The sequence below is a fragment of the Eschrichtius robustus genome, chromosome 16, assembly GCF_028021215.1.
Source record: "Eschrichtius robustus isolate mEscRob2 chromosome 16, mEscRob2.pri, whole genome shotgun sequence".
In the NCBI taxonomy this organism is placed as follows: Eukaryota; Metazoa; Chordata; class Mammalia; order Artiodactyla; family Eschrichtiidae; genus Eschrichtius; species Eschrichtius robustus.
Genome location: NC_090839.1, coordinates 84426666 through 84454391, shown reverse-complemented (window position 1 = coordinate 84454391; position 27726 = coordinate 84426666). Strand labels below are relative to the sequence as shown.

At 41.5% G+C, this 27726-nt stretch overlaps 1 protein-coding gene across 6 annotated transcripts in view; it reads left to right on the top strand.

Annotated features, from left to right (window-relative positions):
* The window catches only part of STYXL1 (serine/threonine/tyrosine interacting like 1), a 64830-nt gene that overhangs the window by 7534 nt on the left and 29570 nt on the right, over positions 1-27726 (top strand). For 3 of the 6 annotated variants that reach the window (XM_068565959.1, XM_068565958.1, XM_068565960.1), the window contains exons 2-4: positions 3191-3294; positions 21796-21857; positions 25420-25561. In XM_068565959.1, the coding sequence (XP_068422060.1) occupies positions 3192-3294; positions 21796-21857; positions 25420-25561 (307 nt within the window). In that variant the 5' untranslated portion in view covers position 3191. The remainder of the gene's footprint in view (positions 1-3190; positions 3295-21795; positions 21858-25419; positions 25562-27726) is intronic. The other 3 variants (XM_068565961.1, XM_068565962.1, XM_068565963.1) reach the window with 2 other exon arrangements.

Below are 27726 nucleotides of genomic sequence, written 5' to 3'. Positions count from 1 at the left end.
TCTAGTTGTGGCAAACGGGGGCCACTCTTCACCGCGGTGCGCAGGCCTCTCACTATCGCGGCCTCTCTTGTTGCGGAGCACAGGCTCTAGACGCGCAGGCTCAGTAGTTGTGGCGCACGGGCTCAGCTGCTCTGTGGCATGTGGGATCCTCCCAGACCAGGGCTTGAACCCGTGTCCCCTGCATTGGCAGGCAGATTCTCAACCACTGCGCCACCAGGGAAGCCCATGGACTGGGCTTTTACCTGAACGCCCAGAGACAATCCCTTGGCTAGTGAATAAAGAGATGGAGGTTGTAATGGGAAAGCGGGTGGGAGTGTGAGGATGGGCTCTGAGCAATAGACCAGATAGTTTAGGAGCCAGCTTTTAGGTTGGCTTAACAAAGTTGTGGGACTAGACACAAAACCCATCCTCTCTCCCCTATGCTCACCACCTCCAGAATGGCCTGAGATCAGGACTTTCAGAGGCAGAGGACCTGGGGGTACGAGTTGGGATGTCCTTAGGAGGGATCTTTATGTAGCATCTAGAAGTATGGCCTCAGGTCAGGATGGCCCCATTGGTGAAGGCAGGAATGGTGACTAGTAATAATGTAGTCATTCAACACGTGCTTACTGAGCACTAGTCTGCATCAGAAATCCTGGGCACTGGGTGAGGACACAGCAGTGAACAAGAAGGGCAAGGTCCGCACCCTCAGGAGCCATATATTCCACTGTGGGGAGACTGATGATAAAACAAGCAAACAAATGAGTGCAATAATGCAGGTGAAGATAAACTCATATTTTGCAAAGATCACCCTGACTGCCATGTGAAGATTCGACTGTAGGGAGAAAGCAAGAAGCCCAGTTGGGAAGTATTGCATCCTCAGGAGAGAGATGCTGGTACCTTGGTCTAGGATGCTAGCCCTGGAGTTGGGTTTGGAATATATTTAAGTAGCAGAGCTAATAGATTGGATGTGAGGGACTGAGGGAAAGAGAGATTAGGGATGTGACCTTGAGTAACTAGGTGGCTAAATGGTGCTGTTTACTGAGACAGGGAAGACTAAAAGACATATTGGAGGTATGGGCACGTGTAATTTAAACATTCTCTTTTGACCGTGTTTTATTTGAGATGCCCATCAGGCATCCAAGTGGAGCCTGGAGCTCAGTGGAGAGGTCAAGTAGGGGCCATAGTTGGGGAGTCGTTATTATACAGGGGGTATTCAAGGGACTAGATGAATCACCTAGACTCTAGGTCTTAGATGCTTGTTCTCAACTGACAGTGACTTTGCCCCTCTTCCAGGGGACATTTGGTGAAGTCTGGAAACATTTTTGGTGGTTATAATTGGAGGGTGGGGTTGCTACTGGCATCTACTGGGTGGAGGCCAGGGATCCTGCTGAACATCCTACAATGCACGGGTCGGCCCCACGACAAAGAATTATCTGGCCCCAAATGTCAGTGGTGCTGAGGTTGAGAAGCTCTGTCCCAGGGTGAGAGTGTAGATAGAGAAGAAAAGAGATGACTATGCCCAAGGGCATTATCATGGAGAGAGTTAGAGCAGGAACTGTCTGAGAGGTAGGAGGTAAGCCTGGAGAGTGGGGTGTCCTGGGAGTGGAGAGTGTTTGGGGAAGGAGGAGCGCTCAGCTGGGTTACTGAGGCTCCATGTTTGAGCACAAAGAGAAATGACTAGTGGATTAGGCAAGATAAGTATTTTTGATGACCTTGATAGGAGCAGTTTCTGTGGTTTGGGGTCAGAAGTTCCAGGGGAGAAGGTTGTACCAATAGCTAACAATTACTGAACACTTCCTCCCTGCTCAGAATGTCTTACATGTGTAATTATTCCACACACAACAAGTGCTATTATCCTTGTTTTACCGAAATGGCAATACTATTTTTACCCCCATTTTACAGAGGTGGAAACTGAGGCACAGAGAGGCTAATTATTCCCCCAAGTCAGGCAGCCAATAGTAGGTGGCACAGCAGGGGTTTGGACCTAGAGTTTGGAGGTGAGGAAATAGAGGCAGTGTCAACACCACCCTTTTGAGAAGTCTTGGCTGTAAAGGAGAACAGAGACTGGTACAGAGGATGTTTGCGTGCCACTAGGAATGACCTGTATGGAGGGTGAAACTGATGATGCTGGAGGGGAGGCTGAGAGCTGAAGTCCTTGAGGAAGTGAGAAGGATCCGGGGCCCAAGTCCAGGGGTTAGCCTTTCTGGGGAGCATTGTTCTGGTAATTCTGAAGGGAACCCTAACTATTTTGAGCAGGATTACCCCCGGACTTGACTGGCCTTCAGAGGGCTTCTGGCTGCCCCCACCCCAGCTAAAAGGTAGCCTCCCTGCTGGAAGCTGCTGCACAGGCCCAGCCTTCCCCCTCAGTGTCCATGGGGCACCAGAGACAGTTGTGCCAAGGAACAAGTGTCCCAAGAGCAGCCCTGTAATCAGGAGCCAGAGCCCAGGCTGGCTGGGCAGTTCTGTCAGTACAAGTGAGCCATTCTCCTCCTTCCACAGACCATCATGATCTTCATCATAACCCTAAAGGCCCCTCACAAGGGCACCTGCGTCGGCCTCCCCAGGGTCTTCACTCATTACTCTCTTCCCACTGTTGCCACACCAGGCTCCTTTTGAAATCTCTCAGGTACTAAGTTCCCTCCTGTTCTCAGTTCCTACCTCCTCCATCCTCCCTCTCTCCTCCACCTGCCTAGGTCTTGCCTAACCTCCTGTCTCAGCTTAGCAATCACATCTCAGACAGCCCTTCTCTGATCCCAGCTAGGTGAGGCCCTCCTATTAGCACCTCCCATGACACTGGATGCTGACTCTTTTATAACGCTTTTCCTACTTACAATGTATTTTTTTGTCCAATGTCTGCATTCCATGCTAGACTGTAACCTTCATGAGGGTAGGTCTAGTTTACCATAGTTATTTCCAGTGCCTGGCATGTGGTAAGTGCTCAGTAATAATTTACTGAAAGAAAGAGTGAATTGGTGAATATTTTACAGCCTGCTTTCTATTTATATGGTTCAGATATGTCATGTGCAATGTTTATCTCCCCTACACACAGTTCACTATAAATTTTGGAATTTTCCCTGATCACGATCATGATTATTTTCAACTTTGTTTGAAGGCATGTTAAGAAAGAGTTTAATTATCTTACTTTGTGGTCATTCGTCTAAAATAGAAAGATGCACTAAGCTTTTACATGATTGATTCTTCCCTGTAGGATGACTGGTTTGGTTTTGTGTGAACCAACAGAGCTTTACAACATCTTGAATCAGGTCACAAAACTATCCAGATTAACTGAACCCAACTATCTCTGTTTATTGGGTAAGTACTTTAAAAAATGTTGTGAACAGTGTCCTTCAAAGATTATTTTTTCATGAATTAACAAACTTTGAAGGGTAATAAATTACTTTAGAAAACTATTAAACTAATTAGGCATAGCTCAAAATGCTACTATTAACTGTAACATGACTTGGAATATTGCCAGATTAAATAAATCTAGAAGAAAAGTTCCCGGAAGACTCATGTTTGAGTCCTCTTACTATTGTTTTTAGTGAAATATTTTAAACATCTAACAAACACATAGTAATACACATAAACACTTATGTACCCACCATTCAGATTTAACATAATAAAAAGTTACGCAAATGTACCCCTCTTTTGTACTCCATCCTGATCCTCTTCCTTTCTCGCCCCGAAGATGACTGCTTCTGTATTTTTACACGTTTACTACATAGGCAGGCATCCCAAAGTAATGTATGGTTCAAACATTTACATAAACAGTACCATAATGTACAGTGATTCTGCAACTTACTTTTTTTTTAAATGTAATTTTATTTATTTTTTTATACAGCAGGTTCTTATTAGTTATCCATTTTATACACATCAGTGTATACATGTCAATCCCAATCTCCCAATTCATCATACCGCCTCCCCACACCCGCTGCTTTCCCCTCTTGGTGTCCATACGTTTGTTCTCTACATCTGTGTCTCAGTTTCTGCCCTGCAAACTGGTTCATCTGTTTCTCCCATTTCTGTATATGAAGATCTAGTTTATTTTAACTGGTAGTTGCAATATATATCCATTCCTAATTGATTGTGATGTGTTGCTTGCATTGTGTTGCTATTATGAACAGTGCTGCATGAACAGTTTGTATCTCTCTCCCTATTCATGTGCAAGAATTTTTTCAGGATATATTCCCAGAAATGGAAGTACCAAGTTGCACGTTCACCTTCACTACATTATTGTCAAATTGCCCTCCGAAGACATTGTATCAATTTTATACTCCAATCAGCAGTGAAAGAAACATACCTACCAATACCTGGTTTTGTCACCCTTTAAATTTTTTGCCCTCTGATTGGCGTGAACTTGTATTGTGATGTTTTTCCCCACAATTAAAAACATCGTGATTAAAATACACATAAAATTTACCATCTTAACCACTTTTAAATATCCAGTTCGGTGGTACATCATCACCATCATCTCCATAGCTCTTTTCATCTTGTAAAACTGAAACCCTATACCCGTTAAACAATAACTCCCCATTCCCTCCTCCCTGCAACCCTGGCAACCACCATTCTACTTTATGTCTCTGATTTTGACTACTCCAGGTGCCTCATATAAGTGTAATCATACAGTATTTGTCTTTTTGTGACTGGCTTATTTCACTTAGCATAATGTCCTCCAGGTTCATCCATGTTGTAGTATGTGTCAGGATTTCCTTTATTTTATTTTATTTTATTTTATTTTTTAAAATTATTTATTTATTTTTGGCTGTGTTGGGTCTTCGTTGCTACGCATGGGCTTTCTCTAGTTGTGGCAAGCGGGGGCTGCTCTTCATTGTGGTGCGTGGGCTTCTCATTGTGGTGGCTTCTCTTGTTGCGGAGCACGGGCTCTAGGCGCAGGGGCTTCAGTAGTTGTGGCACGTGGGCTCTGGAGCGCAGGCTCAGTAGTTGTGGCGCACGGGCTTAGTTGCTCCATGGCATGTGGGATCTTCCCGGACCGGGGCTCGAACCCGTGTCCCCGGCATTGGCAGACGGATTCTTAACCACTGCGCCACCAGGGAAGCCCTTCCTTTATTTATTTATTTTTTTTTTGATGAAAGTTCATAATAATGCAGTTGACAAGAAAATTAGTTATTTCTGAGATATACATTTTAAAGTAATAACTAGGATTATTACTTATAACATTATACCAGAACATACAAGATTTTTAGAAATTTCATGTAATGTCTGAAACATTTATATTAACATATTTCCATACATATTTCCATACAAATACAAAATATAAGATTTTTAGAAATTTCATGTAATGTCTGAAACATTTATATTAACATATTTCCATACATATTCCCATACAAATACAAATATAAGATTTTTAGAAATTTCATGTAATGTCTGAAACATTTATATTAACATATTTCCATACAAATAACCCAATAAAAGTTTAGTATTAGTTGTTTTGTTTGTTTTTTTATACTGCAGGTTCTTATTAGGCATCAATTTTATACACATCAGTGTATACATGTCAATCCCAATCGCCCAATTCAGCACACCACCATCCCCACCTCACCGCAGTTTTCCCCCCTTGGTGTCCATATGTCCATTCTCTACATCTGTGTCTCAACTTCTGCCCTGCAAACTGGCTCATCTGTACCATTTTTCTAGGTTCCACATCCTTCCTTTATTTTTAAGGCTGAATAATATTCCATTGTATGTATATACCACATTTTGCTTATCCATTCATCGATCGATGGACACTTGGGTTGCTTCCACCTTTTAGCTGTTGTGAATAATGCTGCTATGAACATGGGTGTACAAAATATCTCTTTGAGACCCTGCTTTCAGTTCTTTTCAGTATATACCCAGAAGTGGAATTGCTGGATCATGTGGTAATTCTATTTTTAATTTTTTGAGGAACCACCATTGTGTTTTCTGTAACAGCTGTACCATTTTACATTTGTACCAGTAGTGTACAAGGGTTCCAGTTTTTCGAAATCCTTGTCAACATTGTTATTTTTCTGGGTTTTTATCTTTTTTTAGTAACCATCCTAATGGGTGTGAGGTGGTATCTCATTGTAGTTTTGATTTGCATTTCCCTAATGATTAGTGATGTTGAGCATCTTTTCACGTGCTTATTGGCCATTTGTATATCTTCTTTGGAGAAATGTCTATTCAAGTTCTTTGCCCATTTTTGAATTGGGTTGTTGTTGTTGAGTTTTAGGAGTTCTCTATATATTCTGGGTATTAATTCCTTACAAGATAAATGACTTGTAAATAATTTCTTCCCTTCCGTGGGTTACCTTTTTACTCTGTTGATATTGTCTTTTGATATGCAACATTTAAAATTTTTCACGAAGTTCAATTTGTCTCTCTCTTCTTTTGTTGCTTGTCACATCCAGGAAATTGTTGCCAAATCCAACGTCATGAAGCTTTTGACTTATGTTTTCTTCTACAATTTTTATACTTTTAGGCCTTACATTTAGGTCCTTGATCCATTTTGAGTTGATTTTTGTATGTGATGTTTAGATAAGCATCCAATTTCATTCTTTTGCATGTGGATATCCAGTTTTCCCAGCATCATTTGTTGAAAAGACTGTCTTGTTCATGGTCCCTAGGGAGTCCACATGAATTTTGAATAGATTTTTCTATTTCTGCAAAAAACATCATTGGAATATTGATGGGATGGCATTGAATCTGTAGATCGCTTTGGGTAGTATTGACATCTTAACAATATTAAGTCTTCCAGTTTGTGAACATAGAATTTTTTTTTTTGCCTCTAATTTCTTTCAGCAACATTTTGTAGTTTTCAGAATACAAATCTTTCACGTGCTTGGTTAAATTTTATTCCCAAGTATATTATTATTTTTAATGCTATTGAAAATGGAATTGTTAATTTCCTTTTCAGATTGTTCATTGATAGTATACAGAAATACAATTGACCCTTGAACAACGTGGGGATTAACCTGTGTATCACTTATAGTCAGCTCTCCGTGTCTGTGGTTCTTCTGCATTCGTGGATTCAACCAACCATGGACCGTTTAGTATTGTAGTAATTATTATTGAAAAATATCTGCATGTAAGTGGACCCATGCAGTTCAAACTCATGTTATTCAAGGGTCAACTGTACAACTGATTTTTCTGTGTTGGTTTTCTGTCCTGCAGCTCTGCTGAATTCATTTATTAGTTCTAACAGGTTTTTTGTGTGTGGAATCTTTAGGATTTTTTTGCATATAAGATCATATCTTCTGTGAACTTAGATGATTTTACTTCTTCCTTTCCAATTTAGATGCCCTTTGTTTCTTTTTCTTGCTTAATTGCTCTGTCTAGGACTTCCACCACTCTGTTGAATAGAAGTAGTGAAAGTGGGCATCCTTGTCTTGTTCCTTAAAGAAAAGCTTTCAGTCTTTCACCATTGAGTATAATGTTTGCTGTGGGTCTTTCATATATGTTTTTTTATTATGTTCAGGTAACTTCCTTCTATTCCTAGTTTGTCAAGTGTTTTTATCTTGAAAGGGTGTTGAATTTTTTCATACTTTTTCTGCATTGATTGAGATAATCATGTAGTTTTTCTTCCTCCTTCATTCGTTTGAAGTGGTAAATTAAATTGATTTTTGAATGTTGAGCCATTCTTGCCTTCCAGGAATAAATTCCACTTGATCATGATGTATAATCCTGCTGAATGTGGTTTGCTAGCATTTTGTTGAGGATTTTTGCATCAGTGTTTATAAGGAATATGATCTGTATTTTTCTTGCTGTGTCTTTGTCTGACTTTGGTATCAGGGTCGTGCTGGCCTCATACGATGAGTTAGGAAGTGTTCCCTTCTCTTCAATCTTTTGGGAAAAGTTTGAGAAGGATTGATATTAATTCTTCTTTAAATGTTGGGTAGAATTCACCAGTGAATCTATCAGGTTCAGGGCTTTTTTATTTTCAGCCTAAAACATTTATATTTTAGTAAACACATGATAATTCCCTCTGAGAATGAATAGATATCCAGGTCATAAATTTCAAGAAGTTTATTATCATTTTTCAAGACAATAAATGATACACTGAATTCTTAAGTGTTATATTCCCAAGGAGTGGTGGATGAGATCCTTTCCTGAGAGCAGCTATTGGTTAATTAGATGTGGGAAAGGCCCTTTCAGGGTAACAGATTGGGGAGGCTACAGAGAAAGGAAAAGCCTCAGTGCCCATACTATATTTGGCTTATTTTTATTTTATTTATTTTTTTATACAGCAGGTTCTTATTAGTTATCCATTTTATACACATCAGTGTATACATGTCAATCCCAATCTCCCAATTCATCACACCCCCACCCCCGCCCCGCCACTTCCCCCCCTTGGTGTCCATACATTTGTTCTCTACATCTGTGTCTCTATTTCTGCCCTGCAAACTGGTTCATCTGTACCATTTTTCTAGGTTCCACATATATGCGTTAACATACGATATTTGTTTTTCTCTTTCTGACTTACTTCACTCTGTATGACAGTCTCTAGATCCATCCACGTCTCTACAAATGACCCAGTTTCGTTCCTTTTTATGGCCGAGTAATATTCCATTGTATATATGCACCACATCTTCTTTATCCATTCGTCTGTCGATGGGCATTTAGTTTGCTTCCATGACCTTGCTATTGTAAATAGTGCTGCAAGTGAACATTGGGGTGCATGTGTCTTTTTGAATTATGGTTTTCTCTGGGTATATGCCCAGTAGTGGGATTGCTGGGTCATATGGTAATTCTATTTTTAGTTTTTTAAGGAACCTCCATGCTGTTCTCCATAGTGGCTGTATCAATTTACATTCCCACCAACAGTGCAAGAGGGTTCCCTTTTCTCCACACCCTCTCCAGCATTTTTTGTTTGTAGATTTTCTGATGATGCCTGTTCTAAATGGTGTGAGGTGATACCTCATTGTAGTTTTGATTTGCATTTCTCTAATAATTAGTGATGTTGAGCAGCTTTTCATGTGCTTCTTGGCCATCTGTATGTCTTCTTTGGAGAAATGTCTATTTAAGTCTTCTGCCCATTTTTGGATTGGGTTGTTTGTTTTTTTAATATTGAGCTGCATGAGCTGTTTATATATTTTGGAGATGAATCCTTTGTCCGTTGATTCATTTGCAAATATTTTCTCCCATTCTGAGGGTTGTCTTTTAGTCTTGTTTGTAGTTTCCTTTGCTTTGCAAAAGCTCTTAAGTTTCATTAGGTCCCGTTTGTTTATTTTTGTTTTTATTTCCATTACTCTAGGAGGTGGACCAAAAAAGATCTTGCTGTGATTTATATCAAAGAGTGTTCTTCCTATGTTTTCCTTTAAGAGTTTTATAGTGTCCAGTCTTACATTTAGGTCTCTAATCCATTTTGAGTTTATTTTTGTGTATGGTGTTAGGGAGTGTTCTAATTTCATTCTTTTACATGTAGCTGTCCAGTTTTCCCAGCACCACTTATTGAAGAGACTGTCTTTTCTCCATTGTATATCCTTGCCTCCTTTGTCATAGATTAGTTGACCACAGGTGCATGGGTTTATCTCTGGGCTTTCTATCCTGTTCCATTGATCTATATTTCTGTTTTTGTGCCAGTACCATACTGTCTTGATTACTGTAGCTTTGTAGTATAGTCTGAAGTCAGGGAGTCTGATTCCTCCAGCTCCTTTTTTACCCCTCAAGACTGCTTTGGCTATTCGGGGTCTTTTGTGTCTCCATACAAATTTTAAGATTTTTTTTTTCTAGTTCTGTAAAAAATGCCAGTGGTAGTTTGATAGGGATTGCATTGAATCTGTAGATTGCTTTGGGTAGTAGAGTCATTTTCACAATATTGATTCTTCCAATTCAAGAACATGGTATATCTCTCCATCTGTTGGTATCATCTTTAATTTCTTTCATCAGTGTCTTATAGTTTTCTGCATTCAGGTCTTTTGTCTCCCTAGGTAGGTTTATTCCTAGGTACTTTATTCTTTTTGTTGCAGTGGTAAATGGGAGCATTTCCTTAATTTCTCTTTCAGATTTTTCATCATTAGTGTATAGGAATGCAAGAGATTTCTGTGCATTAATTTTGTATCCTGCTACTTTACCAAATTCATTGATTAGCTCTAGTAGTTTTCTGGTGGCATCTTTAGGATTCTCTATGTATAGTATCATGTCATCTGCAAACAGTGACAGTTTTACTTCTTCTTTTCCAATTTGTATTCCTTTTATTTCTTTTTCTTCTCTGATTGCCATGGCTAGGACTTCCAAAACTATGTTGAATAATAGTGACAAGAGTCCTTGTCTTGTTCCTGATCTTAGAGGAAATGCTTTCAGTTTTTCCCCATTGAGAATGATGTTTGCTGTGGGTTTGTCATATATAGCCGTTATTACGTTGAGGTAGGTTCCCTCTATGCCCACTTTCTGGAGAGTTTTTATCATAAATGGGTGCTGAATTTTGTCAAAAGCTTTTTCTGCATCTATTGAGATGATCATATGGTTTTTATTCTTCCATTTGTTAATATGGTGTATCACATTGATTGATTTGCATGTATTGAGGAATCCTTGCATCCCTGGGATAAATCCCACTTGATCATGGTGTATGATCCTTTTAATGTGTTGTTGGATTCTGTTTGCTAGTATTTTGTTGAGGATTTTTGAATCTATATTCATCAGTGATACTGGTCTGTAATTTTCTGTTTTTGTAGTATCTTTGTCTGGTTTTGGTATCAGGGTGATGGTGGCCTCATAGAATGAGTTTGGGAGTGTTCCTTCCTCTGCAGTTTTTGGGAAGACTTTGAGAAGGATGGGTGTTAGCTCTTCTCTAAATGTTTGATAGAATTCACCTGTGAAGCCATCTGGTCCTGGACTTTTGTTTGTTGGAAGATTTTTAATCACAGTTTCAATTTCACTACTTGTGATTGGTCTGTTCATATTTTCTATTTCTTCCTGGTTCAGTCTTGGAAGGTTATACCTTTCTAAGAATTTGTCCATTTCTTCCAGGTTGTCCATTTTATTGGCATAGAGTTGCTTGTACTAGTCTCTTAGGATGCTTTGTATTTCTGCAGTATCTGTTGTAACTCCTTTCTCATTTCTAATTTTATTGATTTGAGTCCTCTCCCTCTTTTTCTGGATGAGTCTGGCTAAAGGTTTATCAATTTTGTACATCTTCTCAAAGAACCAGCTTTTAGTTTTATTGATCTTTGCTATTGTTTTCTTCGTTTCTATTTCATTTATTTCTGCTCTGATCTTTATGATTTCTTTCCTTCTACTAACTTTGGGTTTTGTTTTTTCTACGTTCTCTAGTTCCTTTAGGTTTAAGGTTAGATAGTTTATTTGAGATTTTTCTTGTTTCTTGAGGTAGGATTGTATTGCTATAAACTTCCCTCTTATTACTGCTTTTGCTGCATCCCATAGGTTTTGGATTGCTGTGTTTTCATTGTAATTTGTCTTTAGGTATTTTTTGATTTCCTCTTTGACTTCCTCAGCGATCTCTTGGTTATTTAGTAATGTATTGTTTAGCCTCCATGTGTTTGTGTTTTTTATGTTCTTTTCCCTGTAACTGATTTCTAATCTCATAGTGTTGTGGTCAGAAAAGATGCTTGATATGATTTCAATTTTCTTAAATTTACTGAGGCTTGATTTGTGACCCAAGACGTGATCTATCCTGGAGAATGTTCTGTGTGCACTTGAGAAGAAAGTGTAATCTGCTGTGTTTTGGATGGAATATCCTATAAATAACAATTAAATCTATCTGGTCTATTGTATCATTTAAAGCTTGTATTTCCTTATTAATATTCTGTCTGGATGATCTGTCCCTTGGTGTAAGTGAGGTGTTAAAGTCCCCCACTATTATTGTGTTTCTGTCGATTTCTTCTTTTATAGCTGTTAGCAGTTGCTTTATGTATTGAGGTGCTCCTATGTTGGGTGCATATATATTTATAATTGTTGTATCTTCTTCTTGGATTGATCCCTTGATCATCATGTAGTGTCCTTCCTTGTCTCTTGTAACATTCTTTATTTTAAAGTCTATTTTATCTGATATGAGTATTGCTACTCCAGCTTTCTTTTGATTTCCATTTGCATGGAATATCTTTTTCCCTCCCCTCACTTTCAGTCTGTATGTGTCCCTAGGTCTGAAGCGGGTCTCTTGTAGACAGCATATATATGGGTCTTGTTTCTGTATCCATTCAGTGAGCCTGTGTCTTTTGATTGGAGCATTTAATCCATTCACGTTTAAGGTAATTATCAATATGTATGTTCCTATGACCATTTTCTTAATTGTTTTGGGTTTGTTTTTGTAGGTCCTTTTCTTCTCTTGTGTTTCCCACTTAGAGAAATTCCTTTAGCATTTGTTGTAGAGCTGGTTTGGTGGTGCTGAATTCTCTTAGCTTTTGCTTGTCTGTAAAGCTTTTGATTTCTCCGTCAAATCTGAATGATAGCCTTGCTGGGCAGAGTAATCTTGGTTGTAGGTTCTTCCCTTTCATCACTTTAAATATGTCATGCCACTCCCTTCTGGCTTGTAGAGTTTCTGCTGAGAAATCAGCTGTTAACTTTATGGGAGTTCCCTTGTATGTTATTTGTCATTTTTCCCTTGTTGCTTTCAGTAATTTTTCTTTGTCTTTAATTTTTGTCAGTTTGATTACTATGTGTCTGGGCGTGTTTCTCCTTGGGTTTATCCTACCTGGGACTGTCTGTGCTTCCAGGACTTGGGTGGCTATTTCTTTTCCCATGTTAGGGAAGTTTTTGACTATAATCTCTTCAAATATTTTCTCTGGTCCTTTCTCCCTCTCTTCTCCTTCTGGGACCCCTATAATGCGAATGTTGTTGCATTTAATGTTGTCCCAGAGGTCTCTTAGGCTGTCTTCATTTCTTTTCATTCTTTTTACTTTATTCTGTTCCGCAGCAGTGAATTCCACTATTCTGTCTTCCAGGTCACTTTTCCGTTCTTCTGCCTCAGTTATTCTGCTATTGATTCCTTCTAGTGTAGTTTTCATTTCAGTTATTGTATTGGTCATCTCTGTTTGTTTGTTCTTTAATTCTTCTAGGTCTTTGTTAATCATTTCTTGCATCTTCTCAATCTTTGCCTCCATTCTTATTCCGAGGTCCTGGATCATCTTCACTATCATTATTCTGAATTCTTTTTCTGGAAGGTTGTCTATCCCCACTTCATTTAGTTGTTTATCTGGGCTTTTATCTTGTTCCTTCATCTGGTACATAGCCCTCTGCCTTTTCATCTTGTCTGTCTTTCTGTGAATGTGGTTTTTGTTCCACAGGCTGCAGGATTGTAGTTCTTCTTGCTTCTGCTGTCTGCCTCTGGTGGATGAGGCTATCTAAGAGGCTTGTGTAAGGTTCCTGATGGGAGGGACTGGTGGTGGGTAGAGCTGGGTGTTGCTCTGGTGGGCAGAGCTCAGTAAAACTTCAATCCGCTTGAGTACTGATGGGTGGGGCTGGGTTCCCTCCCTGTTGGTTGTTTGGCCTGAGGCAACCCAACACTGGAGCCTACCTGGGCTCTTTGGTGGGGCTAATGACAGACTCTGGGAGGGCTCAGGCCAAGGAGTACTTCCCAGAACTTCTGCTGCCAGTGTGCTTGTCCTCACGGTGAGCCACAGCCACCCCCCGCCTCTGCAGGAGACCCTCCAACACTAGCAGGTAGGTCTGGTTCAGTCTCCTATGGGGTCACTGCTCCTTCCCCTGGGTCCCAGTGCACACACTACTTTGTGTGTGCCCTCCAAGAGTGGAGTCTCTTCTTTCCCCCAGTCCAGTCGAAGTCCTGCAATCAAATCCCACTAGCCTTCAAAGTCTGACTCTCTAGGAATTCCTCCTCCTGTTGCCGGACCCCCAGGTTGGGAAGCCTGACGTGGGGCTCAGAACCTTCACTCCAGTGGGTGGACTTCTGTGGTATAAGTGTTCTCCAGTTTGTGAGTCACCCACCTGGCATTTATGGGATTTGATTTTATTGTGATTGCACCCCTCCTGCCCTCTCATTGTGGCTTCTCCTTTTTCTTTGGATGTGGGGTATCTTTTCTGGTGAGTTCCAGTGTCTTCCTGTCGATGATTGTTCGGCAGTTAGTTGTGATTCCGGTGCTCTCGCAAGAGGGAGTGAGAGCACATCCTTCTACTCCGCCATCTTGAACCAATCTTCTATATTTGGCTTATAATTCTGCTTTGTGTCAACTCTGTCAGTAAGAGAGTATATATTTGAATTATAATAATAAGGTGGTCTGCCCGCCCCCTTGTTAGTGCTGTGTGCAGGGTACATGTGTAGCACCCTGCTTTTGCTCCCAACTCCTCAGAAGTGGCAACTGGGTTTTTGGTCTTTTTGTATCTTGTTGTTCATAATTTTCCCCAACTGGGCATGCATGTAGTTATTTTTAGTCCCTTATAGTTTCTTTGTATTTATTGCTGAGGAGACTTTTGTCCAGGTGCAAGTACTGCAGCAAAGGGTCCCAGGTTCCAGCCTGTCTCAATGGGACAACCAGGACACGTACTAGTTTGTGGAGATCCCTGGGAAAGGGTGGATTTTTAATCTAGAATGTACTTGAGTTTCACTAGCCTTTTTTATTGTGTTCAGAGGAAGTTGCAGCTGGTCTGCCAGCAGTCATACTGTCTCTCTTATCCTGAGTTTGTTGTGAAATTCTGAAGCCATAGGTAGCTATTATACAAGTGAGATTCTGTGTAGTTTGAAGGAATAATCATGTCTCATCATTCCAGGTTTGCACTTTCCAAATATCACTTAGAGTTCTTTATTCAGTTGAGTAGCCATATAGACACCAACCATTTTTCTCAAATATATGACTTAACACTGTCATTTAGGAAGTAGCTGTACCAAAACAGGCCAAAAAGGAACAACCAAAAAAAAGAAATTACTGATGGCTGGTATTTGAGATGAAAATCCTTTCACTATAGAGCCTAGGGGTTGAGTTATTGCAAAATAAAAGCTGAGAGCTGTGAATTTACTACATCCATTCAAAATAAGTAGCGTACAAAATACAGACTCTGGCATAGAGAAAAGATGTGAAAATCAATTCAGTGGATTGAACTTGCACATTTCGTGTTTCATTGCTCAAACTTGCACACACTAATATTCTGCAAAAGATAATTGCAGCAAAGAAAAATGACCTTTTGCAAATAAGGCTAAAAGCATTCCTCCAAAGAGACCAGAGTAAACATGTGTATATAGGTATAAAGTGTTACTGTTCAACACATGTTATTTCTACAAAAAACTACATAGGTTAAAACTATGACAATGTGCAACATCTTAAGCCATTATAGCAGCAACAACAGCAAAAATGGATCAAAATCACTGTTTTTATGGTGATTAATGTACCCAGATAAGAAATATTGATCAAAACTCAGGAAGTAAATGCCTAGACTGATACAATGTCAATTGTTGGAAAAACTTTTTGATGACATATTTAAGATCATTTAAAAGTGAAAATGGAGTATCTCTGGTTCAGGCATCCAAAATGGATCTGGGTGGCCACTGTGGATGTGGTTTTAGACATGTTCCTACATCACTGAGAACTTGAATTTTCTGAACCGTATAAAACTCACGGATACCACCAGCATTTTCAAAACAGTATCTGCTAGCAGCTGCTAGCTTCAACCTTGTAGTGTCAAAGTCTGAGCCCCCTCTTCCCTCACTGAAACTATGTAATCATCTCAATCCCCAACCAATCCTTGCTTAACAAGCACCCTTACTTCTTGCCAACTCCAATCCTAATTCTTGACAAACAATGTATGTAACCTTGTGAAGTTTTTTTGCCCTTTATAAGCCTCCCCCATTTTGTAATCTGGCGGAACACAATTCAAGTGCTTCTTGAATCGGTGTCTCTTGGGCTGCAGTCCTAACAAAGCCCAAATAAGCACCTTTTTGTTTCAATCAGGTCTCCATTACTCACATTTTGGTTTACGTTTACTTCAATTTAAATGTCTTATCATCTCTAAAAATTTTTTTAAGTGCTAAAATTATATAAAGCAGGCAAATTCTTCAAATAATTTGCTATTAAGTATGCCAATATGCTAAACAAGGAACTGAGAATAAGTTAAAGTGAAACAGGAAAAGATAGACATGGGGAAAAACAAGTTGTGGCTGCACAAGGCAATAAAATGCCATCTTGGCCTTCTCATTTCAGTTAAACGCATGAAGCTAACAGATTAGATGTCTGCTGGTTTAGCATACTAACTCCCTTGGATTTGCTAAAATTTATACAACAATCAATAGGTATACATAAAGTCCTAAGGAAAAGAGTACCACTTAAAAATCAACATCGGAAACTATCAAAGCAGTTTTCAAAATAAAAGATTGTCTATTACTGTGAATGAATATAAAATGTAATAGATTTACAGACTAGGAACTAAAGCCTTGTCCAAAGTTTAATTACTTCTCCCTTTAGCTGCTTTTTCAAGGACGTGTACACTAACCAAAGGATGATTGAAATGTTTGCTCTGATCTTTTTCTTTTCTAAAAAAAGGAGCATAGAAGATACAAACAAAATCTCCTTCAGTCCCTTAGACTGCCAAGACCTCCTTTGCGTTTCTTCTACTAGTTTCTTGTGGAACTGGCTGAGCCCTGTGCAGTCCAGAATCATCACTACCCTCTGACATGTTGTCACTCAGGTCACTTCGATCATGACTGTGGATGCATGCATCTTCATCAGTATCCTGAGACTCATCTATTGACATGGTAACAGGAGGTGATGCCAGTGTAGTTCTAGACACTTCTATTGGTGGGAGAAGAAGCAGTGGTGAAACTGGTTCTCCACCTGCTGAGTTTTTACCAGGGAGGTTCTCTGTTGTGGTCTGATCATTTTCCATTTTACAGCGCATAACGTCAGCCTGATGTTAACTATCTGAAATTTCACCCTCTGGGTGAAATTCAGGTTTTATTCAGAGGATGAAGTACCGGTAGATTCCTTTATACTGGCAGCAAAACCAGCAAGACTCTTATCTGCCCCTTCTGCTGCTATTTTCTGAAAGGGAGCCTGTTTTCTTCCCTTTGGAGAGTAATTTTTTGTCTTTTGACTCCTCCTCTTTTAAGTTTTCCTTTGGCTGCAGTGGTGATGGTGATAAGAGATCCTGTGCACCTGCACTTTCCTAGAGATGCTGCATTTTACTTTAGGTTCACTCTGCATGTTGGACTTTTCCTTTTTATTATCTTTTTGGAAAGGAGACATTTTTGGGAATAGGCCCCATGTAAAGAAGAAGATCTGTAGAAGGAGTTGTTTTCACCCGAGCAGGCCCCTTCTGAGCAGTCTTGCTGCTTTTTTAACTTGATTTACTTTCCAGAGTTATCATTTTACTTTTTTATCTCATGCAGGTATTTTTCTTTTTATTCTCCTCTACTTTGCTGTCACCCTTTGGCACTTCCTGACTATTTTGGTAGAAACCTTTTCTTTTTTGTCATAGGTTTTTCATCATTCACAGGATCATTTATGGAATGGGCTTCAGCTTCTATTTTCTTGTAACTTTTCTTGGTTTTACAGGATTTCTGAATCATTGCCGGTATGCACATCCACATCTTTAGTCTCTGTTGCTGATTTGCAAGTTTTGGTAGACACTTGGATCATTGAGACATTACTACAAGCCTTTTTCTCTTTTAAAACATTCTCTTTTTTCTTCACTTTCAGACCATTATTGATTTTTAAAATATATTGTATCTAGCAACCTTGATGTACTCTCCTACTAATTCTAATTGTTTGTGATTCTCTTGGATTTTATGTAAAACGATCATTTATCTGCTTATAACAAAAGTTTTATTTCTTCTGTTTCAATTCTTATACTTATTTTTTTCTTATCTCACTACATTGCTATACCCTTTGCCCTCCAGTACAGTGTTAAAAAGGAACAGTGTGTTATAAAGCAGAAACTAACACACCATTGTAAAGCAATTATACTCCAATAAAGATGTTTAAAAAAAAAAAAAAAAGGAACAGTGATGATACCAAGTCCAAGCTCGTACTGCTCACTGCACCACAGGCCAGTAAATCAAGAGATGAGTTATTGGGGCAAGGAATAGTGACTTTATTTGGAAAGCCAGCAGACTGAGAAGATAGTGGACTAGTGTCCCAAAGAACCATCCTACTTGAGTTAGAATTCAGGCCCCTTTTATATTAAAAGGGGAGGGCATGTGGCTGGTTATTGCAAACTTCTTGGTGCTGGCCAGACTCCAGAGGGGATAATAATAATAATAATTATTATTAATAATAATCCTTTCTTCTTGCAGCTGTCCACATAGGTCTGGTCACAATGTTCCTGTAAACCTCCAACAAGACAAATGTTATACCTTTTAAAGGTCAAGCCTGGGAGTCAGAACCTTGAGAAAGGGCTATTATATATATTTCATGCTATAGGCAACATTCCTTTACAAAGGTGTAGAGCCAGCATGACTAAGCACAGGCAACAGAGCACAAAGGTTAGAGATAAAGGAATAGATCCAATATGGAGTCAGGTTTGTTCTTCTCTGTTACAGTAATAGTGAGCATTTGGTCTTGTTTCTCACTTTATCAATCAGTATGATGTTTACTGTATATACTGAGTAATTTACCTATCACGTTAAGGAAGTTACCATATATACCTAATGTACTAAGAATTTTTTTCATGACATGAATTGAAAATTTTCTTAATCTGTTAAAATGAACATAGTTTTTCTCCTTTAATATCTTTAAAAATTTATTTATTTATTTATTTATGTTTGGCTGCTTTGGGTCTTTGTTGCTGCACGCAGGCTTTCTCTAGTTGAGGTGAGCGGGGGCTACTCTTCGTTGTGGTGCGTGGGCTTCTCATTGCGGTGGCTTCTCTTGTTGCGGAGCATGGGCTCTAGGCGCGCGGGCTTCAGTAGTTGTGGCACACAGGCTCAGTAGTTGTGGCTCGTGGGCTCTAGAGCTCAGGCTCTGTAGTTGTGGCTCACAGGCTTAGTTGCTCCATGGCATGTGGGATCTTCCCAGACCAGGGCTTGAACCTTGTCCCCTGCACTGGCAGGCGGATTCTTTTTTTGTTTTTTTTTAACTTTTTGGCAGGCAGATTCTTAACCACTGCACCACCAGGGAAGTCCCTTCTTTAATATCTTAAAGATTTTCTAGTATGATTTTCTAGTATGACAGAGTTCCTACTAGACCATGTTATATTATTTTTTGTGAACACTGTTAGGTTTAGCTTCCTATTCATTTCAGATTTTCGCACGTATATTTATGAGTGAAACAAGCTTGTAATATACTATACTCAGTTTCACTTGTTTTTAAGCCATATAGACCATGTCTCTGACTTCCTTTGCTCAAAATTATGATTAAGATTCGCTTATGTTGTGGTATGTAGCTATACTGTAGTTTGTTCATTTTTGTTGTTAAATCATGTTAAAGATAAACAAAGCCAGACACTAGTCAGAGTGGTGAACACAGAGTTTAATCGGTAGTATACTATTGCCCTAGGGAAGAGTCCAGTGTGAATGGAACTCCACCTCAATTTGCACAGAGGCAAGTGGGCCTTTTAAAGGGAGAGTGAGGGAGTAGGGAGGGAGATGAGTGGAACTCAGTCAGGGAAGCGAAAAACTACAAAAAGGGGATGGGAGTTGGACCATGTGAAACCCAAGGGGGTTTGCTAACTGGTGCTTATCCGAGTTAGGTTCTTACCCTCCACAGGGCCTGGGAGACAGGGGTCCTATCTTCAGGTGTTGGCTGGAATAAACAGTAAGTTCTTTGGAAGCCTTGAGTTTCCTCAGGCAGGCACTTTACTGGGCTGGAGTCAGCCTAGGGATGTGGTCTTGAGCTGTTTCTAAATGTGTCTCATAATACAGGTATCTTCAGATAAAGATATCTTCAGATGTCTGAATTTTTGTAAGTTCTTTATAAATTCTGGATACGATATTTTCTTAGTTATGTGTATTAGGGATATTTTCTCTCAGTCTCTGGCTTGCCCTTTTGCTTTCTTAATGTTGTATTTTTAAATTTTTTATTTATTTATTTTTTGGCTGTATTGGGTCTTCGTTGCTGTGTGCGGGCTTTCTCTAGTTGCGGCGAGCGGGGACTGCTCTTCTTTGCGGTGCGCAGGCTTCTCATTGCGGTGGCTTCTCTTGTTGTGGAGTACAGGCTCTAGGCGTGTGGGCTTCAGTAGTTGTGGCACGTGGGCTCAGTAGCTGTGGCTCGTGGGCTCTAGAGTGCAGGCTCAGTAGTTGTGGCGGACGGGCTTAGTTGATCTTCCCGGACCAGGGATTGAACCTGTGTCCCCTGCATTGGCAGGCGGATTCTTAACCACTGTGCCACCAGGGAAGTCCCCTCAATGTTGTATTTTAATGAAAAGAGAAGTTTTTAATTTTAATAGGATTAGGTTTATCAATGTTTTCTTTTGTGGTTAGTGCTTGCTTATGTCTTTTTAAAAAAATAGACGTTTTTTAGAGAAGTTTTAGGTTCACAGCAAAATTGAACAGAAAGTACAGAGAGTTCCTATATAACCCCTGACTCCCCCCACACCCCACAGGTACAGCCTCCTCAACTATCAGCATCCCAGACCAGAGTGGTATAGTTGTTACAGTTGTTGAACCTACACTGACACATCATTATGCCCTAAAGCCCACAGTTTACATTAAGGTTGATGTATTGATACATTCTGTGGGTTTTGACAAACATATAATGACATATGTCCATCATGATAATATCACACAGAATAGTTTTCCTGACCTAAAAATCCTGTATGTTCTGCCTATCCATCCCTCTCTGTCACTAACCCCTGGCAGCCACTGATCTTTACAGTTTTGCCTTTTCTAGAATGTCATATAGTTGGAATTGGACAGTGTGAAATGAAGCCTTTTCAGATTGGCTTCTGTCACATATATGCATCTAACTTTCCTCCATATCTTTTCATGACTTGATAGCTCTTTTCTTTTCAGTTTCATTAATATTCCATTGTTTGGATGTACCACAGTTTATTTATCCACTCACCTACTTAAGGACATATTGGCTGCTCTCAAGTTTTGGCAGTTATGAAAAAGCTACTGTAAGCATCTGTGGTCATACATTTTCCACTCATTTGAGTGAATACCAAGGAGCACAACTGCTGTTAAGAGAATGTTTGGTTTTATTAAAAACTGCCAAACTGTCTTCCAAAATGGTTGTACCATTTTACATCCCCACCGGCAACAAATGACAGTTCCTGTTGCTCTGCATCCTCACCAGCATTTGGTGTTCTGTGTTTTGAATTTTTGCCATTCTGATAGGCATGTAGTGGTATCTCGTGTTTCCGTTTGCGTTTCCTTGATGACATATGATGTGGAGCACCTTTCCATATGCTTATTTGCCATTTATCTTTGGTATGCTGTGTCTGTTCATATCTTTTGCCCATTTTAAAATTGAGTTGATTGTTTTCTTGTATTTTAAGAATCCTTGGTGTCTTTTGGATAACAGTCCTTTTTAAGGTTTATGCATAACGGTTCTTTTTAGGATTTATGTTCCATGATCCTCCCAACTTAGAGGACATCAATACCACAACTTCTGTCCTCAAAGGGGCATTAGAACCTCAACTCCTAGGCTCTAGAGTCTGAATTTGGGTCTAAAATTCCATGGGGCATTTAGTATGAGGCTACCCTGACTTTGATTTCTCCCCTCCCTGCTTTTTTCAGCCTCAGAGAGAGCTCCCCCTAAATCATAGATGCGGAGTCTCACTGTTCCTTACGGGGGATATGGGTGTGGATATGAGGGGGCAGGGGAGTTATGTGGGCAGCCTAGAATAGGACAACTACACGCTTTGAATTTTAAATTCGCGACAACTGTTGCCTAACTGCCAAACAGATATACGTTAATGCTGATGTAAGTGCTCTAGTTTGGTCATGTGTTCCTTTGCAAGTGCAGTTATTAGTTAAATACTTTTCCTTTTCAGATGTGCGTTCCAAACGGGAGTATGATGAAAGCCATGTGATTACAGCCCGTCTCATGAAGAAGGTATATGGGCAGAGTCAGAATCTGGGGCTACCTTACAGGAGGGTGGGGAGAATGGGAGATTGTGTCCGAGGTCCAGGAGGCAGCAGCTACTACTGGACACTGTGGGCGGCAGAGACAGGACTGCCCTTGTGCGTCCACCATGAGGGTCTCCTACACTGTTTCACACTCCTTAAGGTCTCCCCACTGCCCCCCACGGTCAACAGCTTCATTAAGCAAATGTTGCTTTAATTCCTTGACTTGCCAGGCAATGTTCCAGACCCTGGGGATACAACAGAATACAAGATGCCCTTAATTCATTCTCCCTGCCTCATGGTGCATCTGTCCTACTCGGGCAACAGACAACAAGCCATAGAAATAGTTAGTATAACCCAGAGACGGAAGCCCCTTCCCTCCCCTCCCTTCCATTTCCATCCTGTCTTCCTATTCCCGGTCCAGCTTTTATAATGACTGGGCCCTGCAGGCGGTCACCGGCCTCGCTCCTGCAGGGAAGCCCTTCCCTCCAGCCCCGTGGGGAGTCTTCTCTCTCTGGTCACTGCTGAGACTGGCAGCCTTCACTTGGGCTCCACCTTGACCCCTCCCATCCTGACCACATTCTCTGCCCCTGACTTCCAGGTTCTCCCTTGCTTCCCTGGTTTCTTCTCTGCCTCTTTGGTTCAGCTTCATTTTCTCCTGCTGCCGCCTGAAGAAACCACTACTCTGTTCTTGTATATCTGTCGGTCAGTATACTTTCTTCAGAGACTTCATCCAAGCTTACAGCTTCAGCTGTTCACATGCAGTTAGCCATCCTGTCAGTTTTACTTCCAAAATTCTGTCTTGCAGTATTTCCCCCTTCTCCCTGTTCCCACTGCCACCGTGCTGCTATGCACTCCACCTCTGGCCCTTTCCCACACAACTTGCCAGGGAGCCTGTGCCCTGCCTCAAGTATTTTTCTGGGATAAGCTTGCTCCTAACACCTCCCTTTCCCCACCCTAGTGTGTCATTATCTGCTTTTTCCTCTCTGGATTTTCAGTTTTCCGGCTCCATACTCTAGCTCTTCATCTCCATTTCAGGCCTTCCTTGGTGTTTTGCAGCTGATTCAGAGCCCCTTCATCCTGTATGGCTTTCCGCTTCCAACTCACCTCTCAAATCTGTGTGTTCCTTTGATTCTGGCAGTACCCCCAGCTCTGGAAAAGAGGCATTCCCTCTGCCTCAGCCCCTCAGCCAGGCTGACACCTCACACCTCCCCTCCCCTACTTTCTGGCCAGGAGGTTACAGGCCTGAAGGCCGGAAGGGAACCCCAGCATCAGCAGGACACACAGCCCCCCCAAGTCGGTGTTCACACACCGGATCTGGTTCCACCTCCCTCTCCAGCCTCATCCGGCATGCTTCCACTCTCCCCTGACACCTCCACAACCTTGTCCTGCCGCGTTTCCTGGGTTCTAAGATGCTCATTTGTCCTTGTATTTTAACACTTCTGAGGTTGGAATATATCCTACAATTGATTTGCACCTTAAAGTGACAAAGTCTTTTCTCCCAAAAGTGAACGTGGCCAACATCTGTTGGTTTTCTGCCTGGCACTTCCACTTTTTTGAGGGGAACTCCTCCTCTCTCTGCTTAAATCATGGGGGTCTAGTGGTGCTCCCTAGAATAGCATCCAGACCCTGGCCACGGTGATTGGCCTGGGAAGAAAACAGCAAATCAGAATTGGCATTAGGGAAGGCTGCTCCTTCTACTCTGGTGGTGGAGTTTGGAGGATGGGAGTCTGAGCGTCGCTGGTGGTCGTGACTCAGGCTTCAGGACAAAGTGGTCTGAGAAGGTGAACCCAGTGTGCAGGGGACACAGAGAGCAACAGGGCCCAAGAGGGAGGTCTGGGCTTTAGATCACCAGTTCAGGTCTTCCCAGGACCACTTGCTCCCCGCCCTGCCTGAAGTAGCGTTATGTGCCAACACACCTCTCCTTCTGTGTACACTCCTGATTGCAGATGTTATGACATTGGTGGTGCATCTTACAACCAATGGTCTCTTACAATCTAGGAAATGACAATATGTGTGGTCCCTTGGACACACTGCTCTCTGTGACCCAGGGACGTGTATGCTTTGTTCATCATTGTATCCCGGGTGCTCACTCTGGTCCCTGGCATCTGGTAGGTGCTTGGGACCTATTTGTTAACTAAAAAATGAATGATGGGTATCTGTCCCTCAGCCTGGAATGCTCCCCCAGCCCTCGTCCATCTGGCAAACTTCCACCTGCCCTCACAGCCTCATCTCAAATGCCTCCTGTCCCATGAGGCCCTTCTGAGTCCTCCAGGCCAACTCAGGCATTTCCCTTTTTGTTTTTTTTCTCTTTTTTTTGTATGTCCGTATTTCAGAACCTAGCACAGTGTAAGTGCAAAGTGAGTCCTCAACGAATGTTTTTTAAGTAAAAATGGATGTTCGGCCACAACTGTCCTGTGCTCCCACCTGCTCAAGCCTCTAGGGGCTGTGCTCACCTTTCCCCTTTTGCTCATGCTCTCCTCCATACCCAGAGCCTTCTACCCCCTCATTATCACCTGTCTAAATCCTGCTCATCCTCTGAGCGCCATCTGTCTCCCAATTTTGTTAGACGAATATGATTTCTCTCCTTAGAATCCTGGAGAACGTCCCGGGTCTGTACTTCCAGGGGCCTTACCGCTCTGCCTTGAAGTACAGTAGATGCACACTCGTCCTATCCCACCTGAATGTCCTCTGTCAGGGCCTCTACGACAGTCAGTTCAGGTCACAAGGGACAGAGCCAGGCTCAGTTTCCCCTGAGTAGTGGGGGCTTTCAGGAAGCATTGCGAACAAGTGAAGACTCACCTCTCTGCTGCTACCAGCTGGGCCTTCCCGAGCTCTGGGACAGCCTTTGGAGTCCTGGGCAGTTGTGGTACTGGGAGAGGTCATCACCTCCTTGGCAGAAGGCACCTGTTGTTCCTGCCCTTGTGGTCCAGCATAATGGTGACTCAGCCAGTCCCCAGCTCCTCCTCGCCCATTCCTTCCTTTAACCATATTTATGGCCTACTGTGTGCCAGGCACTGTGCTGGAAGCTCAGGATACATCAGTGGCGATAAAGGGACAAAAGTTCCTGCTCTCTCAGAGCTTCCATTTGAGCTTACAGTCTGCCTCATTATACCTGCTTGCTTATGACTTCTGTCCATTCAAGGCTTCTGCTTACTGCCCTCTTCATGGCAGATTTCGGATTCGGTCCCCAACGCCAACACTGTCCCCCAGACAGGAATGTCATTAGTTAAGGTGGCCACGACTGCTCTCAGAGCACTCATGCCAGGGCACCTAATGGGCTGTGGGCTGGTCAATAGACCACTGTTCTTTGGCCAGGCAGTTATCTCTGGCCCAGTGAGCTGTGGTCAGCTTCCCCCAGGAGGGAATATGGGTGTGGCAGATCCTTGGAATTCAGCAGACTCTCTGGTCCACTCTCAGTGCTTCCGTGCCTGTGTGCAGTCAGGGAGATGGACACCGTCCTGCCTCTGGCTCCTCCCAGTGCTGGTGTACAGGGAATATGGGTTCAGCTGAACCCACCCGCCAATAGCCTTCTTTTGTGGTTTCTTTAGAGGGCAGGTGAATATCTTGTCCCGGAGTCTGTGGATCTGGAGTGTGCGGAATACTGTGTGGTGTATGATAACAGCACCAGCTCCCTGAAGGGAATCCTAAAAGGTGACAGTGGTGGTGACAACACTGATGAAGGCGATCAAGGTGGGCTTTTACAGTAGCAGCAAGAATATGAGCTAAGTTATTGAGCACTGTGGTCACAGGCCAGGAGCTCTGCCTGGGTCACCTCATGCCATCTGCAGAGCAACCCGATGAGGATGGCGATGTCAGGAACTGGGAAGGGTCTGGGATTTTTCCTTCCTTGCAAGGTGACAAGTGAGCCTGCCATGGTTTCATGGATGCTGGCAAAAGACATGAGGCTCCTGGGTCAGAGACAAAGGGCTTTATTTCTCAGAGCAATAAGAGTAGCCAGAATGCAGTGGTGGTATTATGGAGAACTCTGAGCTTAGGGGGCCTGAATCTTTTTTAACAAATGGGCAGAAAGCCTGCCCACCCTTGGCTCTAGAGGCAGAAACTGTCTCTATCATCCAAGGCTGTTTGTTATACACATATCCTTGAAAAGCCAGTGCCTTTGTTCAGAGGATATGTAGAAACATGAAAGACCATGGAGAATTATGCCCTAATAGGTAACATCCCCACTTTATCGATGAGGAAATTGGGGTCCAGGAAGGTGAAGTAACTCATTCCCCAGGTGTGGGACCATGGGTATCTATTGCTGTGTAACAAATTACCCCAAAACTCAGTAGTTTAATACCATAAACATTAATTATCTATTTGTTTCTGTGGAATTCAGGAGTAGCTTAGCTGGTAGGTTCTAGCCTGTCCTAAGGTTGTAGTCATGATGTCAGCCAGAACTGCTGTCATGTGAAGGTTTGGCCAGGCCAGGATAATGTGCCTCTGAGATGAGTCACTCACATGGGAATAGCTAGGAGTCCTCAGTTCCTCACTGCATGGACCTCTGCATGGGGCTGCTTAGATGGCCTCACGACAGGGCAGCCGGTGTACCCCAGAACGAGTGATCCAAGAAAGAGGGAGAGAAAGGGACAGCCATGTACCCTTTATGACCTAGTCTTGGGACTTAAACAGCCACTCTTGCCACGTTCTATTCATTAGAAGCAAGTCACTGAGTACAGCCTACCCTCAAGGAGAGGGGAATTAAAACTCAACTTTTTTTTTTTTAATATTTAATTATTTATTTATTTGGTTGCACCATCTTAGTTGTGGCAGGCGGGCTCCTTAGTTGTGGCAGGCGGGCTCCTTAGTTGTGGCATGCGAACTCTTAGTTGTAGCATGCATGTGGGATCTAGTTCCCTGACCAGGGATCAAACCTGGGCCCCTTGCATTGGGAGCACCACCAGGGAAGTCCCTAAACTCAACCTTTTAAAGGGAGGCATTTGAAAGAATTTGTGGAGTTTTTTTTTTTTTATTCAAACGGAAAGTCACAAAAATTATAATCATCCTCATCAGTTCACTCAGTCCCATGTAATTAATTTTTTTTTATCTTGATCTTTTGTTAGCACTTTTATGAATTCATCAGTTTTCCATTAGAGTTCTGAAAATGCTTATTCATTCAGTTCAGCAGTATAGTCAGTTACCAGAAACCTGTACTTGTCAGAGTCTTTTCCATGAGTTCCTTGAAGATGAAACCCTTTTATAGGAACAATTTTGCAAAAGCATCAGAGTATACCCAGAACTGTCTGTAAATGACAAAAGACTTAAAAATGACCACGGTTAAAGATTTGATGAAAGTTCATAATAATGCAATTAACAGGGAAATTTAGTTATTTCTGAGACATACATTTTAAAATAATTACTAGAATTATGACTTATAACATTATACCAGAACATATAAGATTTTTAGGAATTTCATGTAATGTCTGAAACATTTATATTAACATATTTCCATACAAATAACCCAAAGAAAGTTTAGTATTAGTTTTTTTTAAAAAATTTTTTTTGAATTTTATTTTATTTATTTTTTTATACAGCAGGTTCTTATTAGTCATCAATTTTATACACATCAGTGTATGCATGTCAATCCCAATCGCCCGATTCATCACACCACCATCCCCACCCCCCAACGGCTTTCCCCCCTTGGTGTCCATATGTTTGTTCTCTACATCTGTGTCTCAACTTCTGCCCTGCAAACCAGTTCATGTGTACCATTTTTCTAGGTTTGTGGAGAGAGTTTTTAAACCACCACACCTAGTAAGTGGTGGGGCCAGGATTCAAACCTGGGCAGTTTGGCTCTGTCTGGTCTCTTAAGGCCAGGGTAGTGATGCTGGAGAACAGTGCAGTCACTCCAGCCA